At 35.5% G+C, this 14,180-nt stretch overlaps 2 protein-coding genes across 7 annotated transcripts; both read left to right on the top strand.

Annotated features, from left to right (window-relative positions):
• The first annotated feature begins 958 nt into the window (after positions 1 to 958).
• Positions 959 to 8,530, top strand: LOC107870496 (senescence-associated protein SPA15, chloroplastic). Of its 6 annotated transcripts, none has more exons than XM_016717041.2 (13): positions 959 to 1,117; positions 2,854 to 3,222; positions 4,087 to 4,227; positions 5,070 to 5,143; positions 5,413 to 5,489; positions 5,571 to 5,642; positions 6,388 to 6,456; positions 6,611 to 6,657; positions 6,770 to 6,884; positions 6,968 to 7,036; positions 7,277 to 7,380; positions 7,996 to 8,071; positions 8,159 to 8,530. In XM_016717041.2, exons 2-13 carry the CDS (start codon positions 2,945 to 2,947, stop codon positions 8,321 to 8,323), a joined length of 1,287 nt encoding a protein of 428 aa, XP_016572527.1. In that variant the 5' UTR covers positions 959 to 1,117; positions 2,854 to 2,944; the 3' UTR covers positions 8,324 to 8,530. The 6 variants fall into 6 exon arrangements, with proteins under 6 accessions (XP_016572527.1, XP_016572525.1, XP_016572535.1 ...); XM_016717039.2 differs by having other exon boundaries at positions 959 to 1,192; XM_016717049.2 differs by having other exon boundaries at positions 1,066 to 1,192; positions 2,898 to 3,222.
• Positions 8,531 to 10,112: 1,582 nt separating this feature from the next.
• LOC107870497 (HMG-Y-related protein A) lies at positions 10,113 to 12,916 on the top strand. The gene is made up of 2 exons (XM_016717050.2): positions 10,113 to 10,388; positions 11,723 to 12,916. The coding sequence occupies exons 1-2, from the start codon at positions 10,338 to 10,340 to the stop codon at positions 12,158 to 12,160; spliced, it is 489 nt and encodes a 162-aa protein (XP_016572536.1). The 5' UTR covers positions 10,113 to 10,337; the 3' UTR covers positions 12,161 to 12,916.
• The last annotated feature ends 1,264 nt before the right edge of the window (positions 12,917 to 14,180 follow it).

Here is a 14,180-nt window from a genome sequence, read left to right as displayed (position 1 = left end):
TTTATTTAAAATTGAAGAAACTTCAAAATTAAATTGGATTGCAGAGGGCAAAAATTAGGTGTCAACAACGTGGACCTCTAATAAGAGGCCACGTGACAAAGCTGTTTTTTAGAAAACTGCCGTTAGAAAGTAATGGCATGGATGAACTGGTTTTATAACGGCGATGGCATAAATAAGCCCAACTTTTAACGAATGACATAAATGAGTTATTTCTAATAGTTCAGTGACATATTTGAGCCTTTTCCCTACTTTATATATCCACGTGCAACCAATAACCTTCTTTCCTTTAGGCAAAGGAACAATCTCCCAAGTATGATTGGAATTCAAGGCTTCTATTTCATTCTTCATTGCTTCCTCCCATCTAGGATCTTTGCAAGCCTCAAAGTAGCTTGTAGGTTCAGCAACACTTGAAGTTTTCAGCACATAGCTCTTATAGGATCGGGAAAGTTTATCATATGGCACACGATTAGTAAGAGCATGAGGTACCTTCTTTGTGTCTCTGAAAACAAAGTCATTCATCCATGCTGGTGGATGTCTATACTTGAGTGGAAGTGGGAGTGGATTGCCATAGACTTTGAGGAAGTTTGATGTCGTTTGAGTCATCGTGGATAGATTGATCAAAGATAACTAACCAAACAAATTAAAACGGAGCGAATATAAATTTTATTTTGGTCTTTCAAATATAACTTTGATATCTTTTATCCTTTAAGTTAGCTTAAGATAAATATATTTGGCCTAACTAACATAACAGGCTTGAAAGTTAATGGCGACTACAGTCACTAAAAATACAGCAAAACCCGATCGACTTGACATGTTTGATCTTAATTTTTAAAATCTTTTTGAAATAAAATTGATTGAGCTCGACTTTTTTTTTTTACGTCCGAGAAAATAATTTTTTATCTCAAGCAATTAAGTTACAATAACTATTACAACTGACAATAAGTGTTTCTCTTATTCCAACCCTACCATAGCCATACCCCATTAGCCCCACTAGATAAATTTACTTTTGTTAGATAGTGTTGGCAAATAAGGGTCCATATGCTATACTTGTGGCTACAAATTCTCCATTTTTGCAATGCCTTACTCTTTTATTCACCATTCACTACATCCAATTTCAGTAAGGACCCCTCTTCCCCTTTAGCTAAATCCAGTAATCCCCCCAACCCCTTCTTTCTGTACTTTGTAGCAAAAGGTATGTCCTTTTTCCGTAATTTGCTATTGACTTGATTCCGTCATGTCTTTCTTTTTTGTTCCTAGATGAAAATTTTGTAGTTGCTTTGGCGTATTTTTCTATTTGTGTGTCTATCAAATTCTTTCGAGATTTCGTCGTAGCCTTGATGAATAGAGTTACATCTAGTTGTCTCTAGAGGGAGGTGGTAGCTATACGACGGAATTAGTTAAGGGGTGGGTAAGCTGACCTGAATACCATGGTTATCAAAAAAAAATCTTCAAGGATTTCAGCTTTATTAACCCCCCAAAACACCCCACTCTCCTCTCTGTACTCAGTAGCAAAGGTAAGTCCCCCAAAACACCCTACTCTCCTCTCTGTACTCATTATCTTTCTTGTTCCTAGATGAAAGTTTTGTACTTGCTTTGCTATATTTAGCATATTTCCCTATGTGGGTGTCCATTAGATTCTTCCAAGATTTCATCTTTATTAACCCCACCCCTACCCACACACACACACACATCTCCTTCTTTCTGTACTCAGTAGCAAAAGTAAGACTTTTCATGTGTTTAGCTAAAAGTTCCTAGATGAATATTTTGTTGTTGTTTTGCTTTGTTTAGCTTATTTTTCCATGTGGGTTGACCATTAGATTCTTCCAAGATTCCAGCTTTATCCCCCCCTCCTTTCTGTACTCAGTAGCAAAGTGAAGTCTTAGTTCATTCATCTGTCTTTCTAGTTCCAAGATGAAAAATTTGTAGCTGTTTTGCTTTATTTAGCTTATTTTTCCATGTGGAGATTCCAGCTTTATCACCCCCTCCTTTCTGTACTCAGTAGCAAAGTGAAGTCTTAGTTCATTCATCTGTCTTTCTTGTTCCAAGATGAAAATTTTGTAGCTGTTTTGCTTTATTTAGATTATTTTTCTATGAGGGTGTTTGTCAAATTGTTCCAAGATTTCATCTTTACGATAGACCCCTGTGATTGGTCGGCCCCGCGCATAGCGGGAGCTTTAGTGTACTGGGTTGTCTCTTTTTTGTCTCCTTATTCTGTTCGTAAGTGCAATGCTGAAACTGAGGATATTTCTGTTTTGCTTAGCTTTATTTTGATTGGTTTCTGTTAGAGTGGGTTAGCGTATGCCCCACATGAGCTAGCTTTTGGCGTTGAGTTAAGCTCAAGTGTCGTATCTTTACGTGGTACCAGTGCTAGGTTCATCCCTGTTTGGGCTTCCAATATATGCTCCAGTTGGATCTTGGCATGAAGGGGGTGTTAGAATGGATTAGAGTCCCACATTGATTGTGGTTGTCCATCAAATTCTTCCAAGATTTCATCGTTGCGATCCCTCATTCTGTTAATAAGTGGCAACGCTTGGTTGCTGAAACTGAGAGGCTTTTTCTGCTTGTCCCAACTTATGTGGTACCATTCCAAAGTGAGCGAAGCGCTCAACATGTTTTGCGCCTATTCAGGGCTTAAGTGCGCTTTAGGCACGCTTTTGGCAACACTACTTTTGCAAAAAGTACTTAATACTTTGGAATTTGATTATTGTTTTGAATTTGTGGTACGCTCTACCAGTGAGGTCATTTTAGAGTAACCTTTGTCTTTATTTGCGTCAGTAACCATTTTGATAATAGACAATTATTTAGAGTTTAAACTAAGAATCTTATTATGCTAGAATTTGCTTTGCCTTTCAGGTTTTCGGTTGATGCTTTGTTAAATATTTTTTTCGCCTCACCAGATACAGCCAGAAATTTTGCTTTGGGTTGTACGATCTTGTAGATAACCATGGCTACCCCAAATGGGATCATTTATTATTCTGCCAAATCACCTCAACACCCAAAAGTTCACGCCCACGGTCAAGGGACTGAATATAGCAAACACAATGGATATTCTAATATGCCAAGACTGAAGTTTTCTAATAAGGGGTTCTGGGAGGTGTGTGGAAAACTAAGCAACCGTGTCATCTTCAGGGGCTCTCCTGTGTTGTGTCGCTCAACAGAAACACGTGATACTGAGACAAAAGAGGTTGCCAGAACCAGTGGTGATTATTCCAACATATCTAGGTAATCATGGTTCAACAACAAATGGTTAATGAATATAAATACCAGCAAAAAAATGGAACCAGTATTAAGGAAAATTTAAGACTCTCATTGTTATTGTTGTTGTTCAAATTCAACATTCGTTAAGAGAATTTTAAGGAATTCGATGTTGGCAATCATTCGGAAGGCATATCTTTATGTTTAATTATGCTTAAGTATCAATCATCTTTTCATCTTTTGCTGCTAATAACATACTCACATGAGATCATTCGTAATACAGAACTTGAGCATATACTTCTTTGCCTAATTTGAGCTATTGCTCAAGATTGATTTGTAGATAGAGAATTGGACAAAATACAAAACTAATTATCTCTCACCCCCCCCCCCCCCCCCAAAAAAAAAAAAAGGGTACTGTAGTTGGTGCAAGCTAGAACATCTTGCTTTGTTCCATTTTTATACTGTCGTTGCTTTAGAAGAATAGGAAATTCAAAAACACTTTCAGAGGATCAACGATGCTTTAATTTTCAGCATCACCTCGGTCGTGATCTCTTGGCGGTAACCTTTAATATCATTATGCGGGTTGTGCCATATTTCTTCTGCATTTTACATTCAACTACATCTTAATTATTGAAGAAACTGGCTTAACATTCTGAAAAAGTTCATTGGCCTTCGTCCCTGGCATATCCTTGACAGCGTTAACACTGGTTTTGTTTGTTCAGAATGAAAAGTAAAGAGAAGATAAGGACAGGATAGGGAACAGTAGTATATTTCTTCTCCTCCTTTTCCTTCCAAATCCTTCCATACAAACACTATCATAATGTTGCTTCTTAAATGTGTTGTGTTGATAATATCGTAATTATAGTTCATGTCTGGACTATATTTTTGCAGTGTACAAGAAAATGATCAAGCAATCACAGTTGGGAAAGTTATTCCATCTAGTCAGGCGATTGCTGAAGCTTGTAAATTTGCTTGCAACGATGCCAAATTTGTGAATGAAAGGGCTAAGAATGATATTGTGCTGCTTTCTCGGTACAATATGTGCCTGACATTTTATGTCTTATTTATTCAAGTCTTGCATCAGTTTAAAATAATTACTCCCTTCGATCGGGCGCAGAGTTCAAGAAAGAAAGTTCTGTGGATCTAGTGGTATTAAACATGCCATGAGGTTTTTGAGGCTATAAAGAATTTCATTTAGGGTAAAATGAGATGTTTGAAATTAAATTGTTTCCAAATATAGATAAGGTGTCACGTTTTGAAACAGACGAAGAAGGAAGTAGTGTCACATATAATGGAATAGAGGGAGTACTTTACACACCGCAGGAAATCCTCAGAGGAGTCTAATAACTTGATTATTGTCTTCACCACTTTTTTCTAGTTACCACTGAAAAAGAAAAAGCACTTTGTCACTTGCTGTATAGTTGGAGTTTCTCTATCTTTTACCTTTGGTTTTTGTGAATTTGTTAGAAGATTTCTTTTAGTTTTGAATTGTGGTCAAGATATGAGGATATAAATTTGTGAACCTTCACTTCGGTAGAAGAGGAGTGGCTCATTGTTCAAAATGATATTTTGATACAGTTGACTAAACGGTCTGAATGTCTTGTAGCTGTGTAAATGTTTTCTTCACGTCTCTTCCTGGAAAATTTGGAGAGATTATGATTCGTTTAACAATCGAACACTTAGAGATTATCTGTGATCACGACACATAGGGAAAGTGTTTGTTTGATGTTTGCTACCTCAAACTGCTCTACTTGTCACGCCATCATCATAATTCAAATGCCTCTATAGATCAACTTCAAAAACTATTTTATCATATGAAATATTATATATTAGCTTCATGTAAAATATCTTTTTAAGTTATTTTTACCTAACAGGGGAATAATGAGAATGGATGCCCGTGCGCGCCAAGATGTTGCATTTCTTGGTTCTGAGTTTCTTAAGCTTGATGGTAAAATTCTTCACCCGGTTCTCAAGCTTTCACGCATGATGAAAAAATCGTATTCAACTGACTTTTTGCAATTGGAAAAGGTTTCCTGCTGGGTACCAAAGTTCAGTACTTTGTTGAATGCTGCTTATAGAATGCACATAGAGAATATTGGGTAGTGGTATTCATGAATGAAATATGGACAATAGCATTTGGATAATAACTTTTTGTCATTTAGTGTTGGTGACACACCCTGAGAGTCTGATTGATCGGCCTTTTTCCCCTTTAATTAGCTCGGGCACGGGAAGATACTGAGAAAGTTGATAATGATGTCAAGAAAAGAGCCGAAAGAATCCATCATGTTGCCACTGTGAGTTTGTAATATAATTATTTGCCATAAGATATATCATCACATCCTTTCATTGGAATGCTTACTAATTGTGCTTAGCAGATTCTTAAAAACATCGCTGAAACGAGACTGAAGAAAGCTGCTGATCGACACTGGAGCGATGGCGCCTTGGAGGTGCATTTTTTCACTTGTTCTGTATAAATTCGTGAAGTGCATTTCGTTCACTTGGTCCCTAACTTAACTGGAGGCAAAGAGGAGAGAATCATTTTCATAGGAAATTAAAATAAACAATTCACATTTCAAGATCCGAAATTTTTCCACACTGTTATTTAACTTGGCTAAGATGAAGCATGTGTTTTATATTCACTTTCAAATACAGTTTAATGGCTCCACCAAATAGACGATCCACTAGAGAGGTAAATGCATAATCCCAGTCCACAGATAGGTAGGGGTTTCTAATTGAAGATACAAAATGAACTAAAAGGTTATAAACTTTAGAGCTGAGGTACGTGTGATCAAAGCTGTAGGGCATCGAGCGGCACATGTAACGAAAGATCTAATTTATGAGTGTGGAAGTGATGTTTAATACGTTCAGACTAAAATTAGCAGAACATGTTTTCACCTTAAATGCTGTAACCTTCGCCAGTAGTAGTCGCATTGTGTTCAACAAGGTTATTAATGGATTAGACATGCATTTTGTTTAGCATTTTCATTGATATTTTGGGAGTTCAAATCTTCATTAATCTGCAGATTTGGCTTCTGCTACTGATTCAGAACTTTGAGAGCGGATAGTACCTTGTTGATGGCATCACCGTCTTTGCTATGAATTTACGTTGCTTTGCACACTCATAGGTTCTTCAAAATGGTTTGGTGTCTAAGATAAATAATCTAAAAGCAGCTGTTTTTTCCCATTAATCAGGCTGATTTAAGACGTGCCGACTTTGTGGCAAAACAGCGTGCAATGGAGGATTCGCTGACGGCTCTAGAGGTATGGTTATTGCACAAAATGGATTTAATCTTTTATGTCAGGTGTTGTAAGTAGATACGTCTATCTACTTCCTCTGCTTTTATCAATGACTGCACTCGTTACACTATATTTCCTTCTATTCACGATTTCTTTTGTTTGGTTTGGAGTTTTGCAGTTTGTCAAGAACATTCATGATAGGATGGTGAGCAAGATGTACAGATTGTAAGTTCATGTAGTGATTTTGCTTCCTAGCAGCAATAACAGAAAAAGAACACAATTCATCTGACTTTAAATCTTCATTTCTACTCCGTATTGGTATCCGTCCTCTGTTCAGGAAAAGAAGTTCCATAGATACAGAAAATACAAGGCATATTACACTTGAGAAGAACGGGAAAACTCTCAAGTTTCTTTCTGGTGAAGTTTCTGCTGATCGCATCACTGCTATACAGGTATTGACCCTTGTCTGATTCAACGCTCTCATGATTAAATTGAATCCTTTGGATATTTATAATTGTGTGCTATCGACCTGCAGGAAGCCTACTGGGATATAGCATCTGCACTTTCCGAAGCTGATGGAATTGACTATACTGATCCAGAAGAGGTCCTAATTTTAAAAAGTGTAAATTACAGTATTAATGACTACGTGTGATATGCTGCTCAGACTCTTCAAAAATGTCGATGGGTTCCTGTCGAATCCTTCAAAACTAGTGCATTTTTGAAGGATCCAAACGGGTGCGTCATCACTTTTGAAGAGTCCGTGCAACATAGCGTGTGATGCCTTTGATCTATTTATGCTCTCTTCCACATCTCAATTCGTTTACGAATTTCCTGATTTGAGCAGCTCGAGTTGTTGGTTGCAACACTTATAGATCTTGATGCAATGGATGGTAAAAGTAGTGTATCCTTGCTGGCTGAGTGTTCAAGTTCTCCTGATGTAAATACAAGGTTAGCTATTTTTACCCTCTTTTAACATTTCTATGGAATGAATTTGACCTATGGTCTTCTGTTTCGCCCTAAAAAAAAAAGGGGTAGACCGGTGCAGTAAGCTCCCCCTATGCACAGGGTCCGCGACCACAAGAGTCTATTGTACGCAACCTTACCCTACATTTGTGCAAGAGGTTGTTTCCATAGCTCGAATCCATGACCTCCAGAGGCTGTTTCTGCAAGGGTTTGTTTCATGCTATCTTTTCTAGTATGTGCACCTAAACCTCAAATATTTCATATAACGGGACTTGAAAATTCGTGTTTCTGCTCCTTGAAATCAACTGCGCTTTCATTTTGGATTGATTTAAGTGTTCCATTTCCAGTTTAGATTCGTAGTTAAGAACTTATTGAACTTATGACTCTTAAAAGATCGGATCTGTAACTGGTTCATATATTAGATTGAAGCAATTTCATCTTCTTTTGTCTAATATCAGCTTGATACGAAGATGAAGGCGTTTTACCATCATCATTTGTGATATTTGTCTTTTATTGTTTTGGATGGTACGGTATTTGTCATTTTAGATCTAAACTATGACTCAGACAGTTGTAAATTTCTCGGGGAATTTCATCGTGTAGGAAAGCATTAGCGAACGCGCTCTCAGCAGCTCCATCCATGTGGACTTTAGGAAACGCTGGAATGGGAGCGTTGCAGGTAATGCCATTTCCGCGAACCACATTTTTCTCTTATTGACGTTATTCAACACTAGAGATAACGGAAGGCTTTGTTATGTGTCGATAGAGACTGGCAGAAGATGACAACCCCGCCATTGCTGCTGCTGCATCAAAAACCATTCTTGAATTGAAAAGACAATGGGAAATAGGCGAAGGCGATAGCTGGAGGTTCATGGTGGACGAAGTGTCACCCGGGGATGTAGGGAGCCAAGATGACAACGCGACATATTAGAACACGCCTCGTAACTCAATACTGTAGATATCTAGATGAAGGGACTAATCGATATTCCGGAGTCACTGTGAAAAAATAGTTCATAAGCTCTACTTACTTTAGAAAAAATATACTATATCAAAATGACATTCATCCTTTCATGCTATGTAACTACTTGTATCTTTGAATCCTTTGATGTTTTATGTATGTACCAAAAGTTTTAAGCAACACTTTTGTTGTTGTTAAACACAACAGATTTCTGATAAATATATTCTTACTAATACAACTCCTAGTCGTTGCGCTACGGTCTTGAAAACCGGTATAGTTTTGAACAAAGAACTATCGAGGGTTCGAGTCCCTCTCTCCGTGATAAAAACTTACTTATCCTCAATTAAAAGTTTAAATTTGAGTTCGAAAATCGAGCCATATTCAAATATAGGAAGCACTAAACCTCCAGTAGACTCATAGTAAATGGCTTGATCAACTGTTCGCCAAGCACCAACCACATTCACTTGCTTATCTGTCATGTAAAATATAGAAGTCTAACATAGACCAACAAGGTTCTTTTATTTTGGTTTTTCATTCGGTGTTCGGTATCCGCATTCGGATAAGGATTTTTTCATATCCAGGACTCGAACTCGAGATCTCTGATTAAGAAAGAAACAGCCCCATCGACTGCACCACATCTTTGGTGGTGGACCTACAAGGTTCAATGCTACAAAGATAAAGGAAAAATGGAAATCCAAGTCATCTAACCTTGTGAATACCTTTGTAATAAAGATTTACAACCATTGGATATTTAACTATCTTATTTTCTATTTTAGTCTCTTTCAGAAAGAGTGTCCTCTTTTATATTTAATACGTTTTCTAGTTCTAATAAATTGACAAGTTTAAGATTACAAGATTTAAAGAACTATACACATCGTTAGAAGGCATTTGATGCTTTGACCGTCAATTTTTTTTTTTACTTTTTTTCAGAGTTGAACTCCATAAAATACGTTTAGCCATAATTTCTAAAATTCGACTCAGAGTTGAATTTTAGAATTTTCAAGAATTTAAAAAAAAAAAATTTACTCCAAAAAACTCAAAAAAATTAAAATAAAAATTAATTTATACTCATGACCAAAATACAACTCTAATTTTCAGTTATGATTTTTCATTTCAAACACAAATATTCATTCTTTTTCTAATACTCACAGTTTTCATGATCAAACGCCCTCTTAATTCATGACCACAAAATTTAATGATCTACTTTCATTTCTTAAAATTTAATTTCCATCCAAACTAAGACACTTAAATTAAAACGAACGGAGTTTATTTTTTACTCATGATTAAATACAACTCTAATTTTTAGATATAATTTTTCATTGCAAAACACAAATATTCTTCTTTTTCTAATACTCACAATTTTCATGATCAAAACACCCCCTTAATTCATAACCACAAAATTTAAAGATCTCCTTTTATTTTTAAAATTTCATATCCAAACAAATTAAGACGCTTAAATTGAGACGAAAGAAGTACTTCCTCTAGTTCAAAATAAGTACATTTTTACCTTAATACACACATACTAATGAAAAGAAACTAGGACATAAAATTATACTTTACTTTTCATTTTTATCCTTTTAAATTTTATCAAATTATTTTTGAAATTTTAGTCACATTAAAATAAAGTCAATTAAATCTCTTGAACTTCATACCCTAGAAAGTGTAAATATGAGTAAAATCAAAAGAAAATTTCAATACATCTCTTGAAAATAAATAATTTACTTATTTTAAATATTAAAAAATAGTTCAAAAATTTATTTATTTTGAACCAGAGAAATTTTTTTTTTCCTTTTTCTTTTGATAAAGTTTCTTTATGGATAAGCTCTCTCTTTATTTATTTTTTTAATTTCTTTAGTACTACTAGTAATATTATAGTAGCAAATTAATTCACTATACTTTTGAAGTTGACACTGTCCTCACTCACTCTCTCTCTCCATTTCTTTGTGGGGACAAATTCTCTCTCTCTCCTCTCTCTCTGCAAGTTTCAATGGCTACTGAATTTGTCAACAGGACAATTCATCCTGAAGAATACCCTCAGGTAAACTAACTACTTACCAACTTTCCATATTTTTGTTTAATTTTTTTTCAACAATTCTTGCTCTATTTTTCTATATTTTCACAAAAAAATTTGACACTTCTTTGCATATATATCAAGTGGTTTTTTTTTTTTTTGAGTTTTTGTGGTAAAAAGGAGCCTAAAGTTAATGTCTTGTAACCAATCAGCAGATCATGAGTTTAAGTTGTAAAAATAATCTTGTTGACATGTAAAGTAAGGTTACGTGTAATATATCCTTGTGATCCAATTCTTTTGAGGGTCCCACATGTAGCTGTGGTTTTAGTGTATCGGAGTTTTTTTTTTTTTAGTTTTCTGTAAATAATGTTCTATTATTCTATTTTTTCTAAAATATTTGACCTTTTTTTTTTACATAATATATGAGATGGGATTTTTTTTTTTCTTTTCTTGATTTTAGAAGAAAAGATTGTATTTTTATGCTTTCTTCACATAATTGAGATGTTCTTTTTGTGTTTAGTTTTAGATGAAGCATGCAAGTTTGATGTTTCAGAAACTTAAGAAAAGAATCTATTTTTATATTTACTCTTAATGTACTCGCTCCGTTTTAATTTGTTTGTAAAGATGGTTTTTCATTTAACTCTTTAATTATAACTTTTGACGTGACATATTTAAGATTACAAGACTTAATATTCTTTACTTTCTTAAATTTCGTATTATTTTTTAAACTTCATGCTAAGTTAAAATTAGACAAACAAATTGAAATGGAGGGAGTAAAAAGTTTCTTGCTTTCTAGCCATTTTTTTTAGCTCAAATTGATTCTTTTTAAGTGTTTAAGTTAAGTTTTCTCTTGGTTTTGGAAGAAAGATTTAATCTTTGAGAAAACAAGAAGAGTCATTTTTCTTTTAACAAAATTGTAGCTTTTGTGCAGTACATATAGATAATTCACTAGAATTTTGGCTTTTCAAAATATAAGTTCTTGCATTAGTTAGTACCAAAAAATGAAATTTGGAATCCCAAGAAAACTTTGGAAAAAGAGAAAAAATAAAGAGACATGAACAACTTTTGTCTAGTTCTTAATTTTTTGCTTTTTTACTTCTTTAATGGCGCCCACATGATCACATGATCATCAAGAATGCTTTTCTCTTTTTTCTTTTTTTTAAAATACAGACTATGTTGTTCGGACTCTTCAAGAATGTCATCGGTTGTATGTCAGATCCTTCAAAAGTAGTGCCGGCGGCAATATTTTTAGAGAGTCCGAACAACTTAAAAGACACATCTGCGTGTGTTCTTTTTTTCTTAATTATATATTTCATTACCAAAAAAAATCAACTTTTTGGGATGTTGGTTTTAATTATCAGATGATTTATGAAGCTCTTGATGCACTACAACAAAAAGAAGGCTCAAACAAGTCAACAATATCAAAGTACATTGAATCTAAGTATGGGAACTTGAATGATGCACACTCAAAGTTGCTAACTTACCATTTGGATAGAATGAAACTAACTGGTGAACTTATTTTCCTCAAAAACAACTACATTAAACCTGGTCCAGGTGTACCTCCTAAGCGTGGCCGAGGGCGACCACCAAAACCGAAAACTACATTGCCAGAAGGAACAGAACTTGCAGCTCCAAAGCCGAGAGGTCGCCCGAAAAAAGACCCCAATGCACCACCTACTCCCAAGAAACCAAAACCAACAATTGTCCCTGGTAACTTAGCTCCTGTTTCGAAAACCGGAAGGCCTAGAGGTAGGCCTAGGAAGATTAGGCCACAGCCAGCACAAAATGGCCTAGAGTGAAGCTGAAAATTTGTTGACTTTGTTGATGGTGATGACTCTTATGACTCCGTTATGTCTTAAGTTTTTCTTGGTTGAAGTAGTAGTTGTAGTGTGTTGTGTTTATTTTAGCCGCGTGATGTAGATTGTTAGAAGAGTCTGTACTTGTTTTAATGCTTGTTGATTCAAGATTCACAGTAGATAGGAAGGTTAAGCCACAGCCAGCACAAAATGGTGTAGAGTGAAGCTGAAGATTTGTCGACTTTGTTGATGGTGATGACTCTTATGATTGTGTTATGTCTTAAGTTTTCTTGGTTGATGTTGTAGGTGTAGTGTGTTGTGTTGCTTTTAGCTGCGCAATGTAGATTGTTAGAAGAGTCTGTACTTGCTTAATGCTTCTTGATTCAAGATTCACAACATCTATACAAACGCTGGTTTATCAAGAATACGCAAGAAAAGCACCTCGAATCCACAGCCGGAACAAAATGGTGTAGAGTGAAGCGAAAGATTTGTGGACTTTGTTGGGCTGATGACTCTTATGGATGTGTTATGTCTTAAGTTTTTCTTGTTTGATGTTGTATTTGTAGTTGGTTGTGTTTAGTTCTTGTAGCTGTGCAACTTGTTTAATGCTTGTTGATTCAAGATTCACACTGAAATTTTGTGGGATCTTATTAGTTCATTGGGTTATGTTGTTGGTGATGATTCTCAATTCTCCTACATTGATTAAGGGAATGTATTGTTGTCTTTTTATATACATAGTCCGGGCGATCTTTTACCTTATGAGATAGCTTTTGAAGTTTAGCTTTTGAAGTTTAATTAAATCGAGTTTGTTTTCTTGACGTAGTAGTAGAACTAGACTCTATTCATATTCATAGTTTAACTATACTGGGCTGGTCCCATGTTGTTGTCGACGTTCCTAACAGATTGTTGTCTTCTTATGTAGTCGTGAATAATTCTCATTCTATCCGCTAGCTTTTGAGGTTGAGATAAGTAATAAATGGGCTCATTTTATGGTTTGAGACCTAAGAATGGAAATATACAAGTTGACCTCTTCCCTTTTGTTGTGTGCTTTTTTGTTTTGTGTTTTTTGTTTGTTGTTCTGTTATATTATATGTCCTGAGTCGGGGGTCTATCGTAAAGAGCCTCTCTATTTTATCTGAGGTTAAGGTAGTGGTATGGTCTGTGTACACATTACCCTCTCCAAACCCCACTGGGTATGTTGTTGTTGTATACAAGCGAACCTTTTCTTTTTGTTGGCATGCGACCAGTAGGTCACGGTTTCAAGCAGTGGAAACATCTTCTTGTAAAAATGTAAGTTAAAGACTGCGTACGAAAGATCCTTGTGGCCCGGTCCTTCTTCTGGACCCCACATAGAGGGAGCTTTAGTACATCGACCTGTCGTTTTAACCTTTTCTTTTTGTTGAAAAATTCAATAGTGGTGACTGACAAAGTGAGTGTATGGTGAAGGTGAAGGTGAAAGAAAGGGGAATATTTGGATAAGGGGATGATATAAGAATATAGTGACAAAGTGGATTTGTGACATGTTTTGTGAACCAAAAACATCACATGTACAAAAAGAACTAGATAGTCTTGTCAAGACATTATCTCTTTATCTTCTAAATCTCTTATGAATTGTTGGTATTGTCTTTGTCCAAGGTGCTTAAGGTCCCCACTTGGATTTGGAATCTTGATTTATTACAAATCCTTGGTTGCAACTTATTGTTGGAATCTTCTTCTATCTCAAGAGATAGTGAAAGAGTTTAATTGTACTAATAAATAAATTTCTTAAATCTTTTTATAAACTATCTTCGTAAGATAGGGGTAAGGTTGCGTACTTCAGATCTCCCTAATGAGATTACACAACATATATCGTTATTGTTGTGGTGAAACACATGAGAACTAGGGGAGTCTGGGGCGCATCATCCTTGTCTAAGGGAGCCTTAGAGTAACTGGTAAAATTGTTGTCATGTGACCAGGAGGTCACGGGTTCAAGCCTTGAAAACAGTCTCTGACAGAAATGCAAGGTAAGACTACGTACAATATA

Source organism: Capsicum annuum, chromosome 12 (assembly GCF_002878395.1).
Source record: "Capsicum annuum cultivar UCD-10X-F1 chromosome 12, UCD10Xv1.1, whole genome shotgun sequence".
Classification (NCBI taxonomy): Eukaryota; Viridiplantae; Streptophyta; class Magnoliopsida; order Solanales; family Solanaceae; genus Capsicum; species Capsicum annuum.
This window is presented reverse-complemented; position numbering and strand designations above follow the sequence as displayed.

Bases quoted from the DNA above. Each gene is read 5' to 3' on its own strand.
- LOC107870496 (XM_016717041.2), top strand. From the start codon at position 2,945: ATGGCTACCCCAAATGGGATCATTTATTATTCTGCCAAATCACCTCAA. The intron at 5,144-5,412 runs GTAAAATTCTTC...CCCTTTAATTAG, and splicing joins TGAGTTTCTTAAGCTTGATG to CTCGGGCACGGGAAGATACT. The intron at 6,457-6,610 runs GTATGGTTATTG...GGAGTTTTGCAG, and splicing joins ATTCGCTGACGGCTCTAGAG to TTTGTCAAGAACATTCATGA.
- LOC107870497 (XM_016717050.2), top strand. From the start codon at position 10,338: ATGGCTACTGAATTTGTCAACAGGACAATTCATCCTGAAGAATACCCT. The intron at 10,389-11,722 runs GTAAACTAACTA...TTTAATTATCAG, and splicing joins ATCCTGAAGAATACCCTCAG to ATGATTTATGAAGCTCTTGA.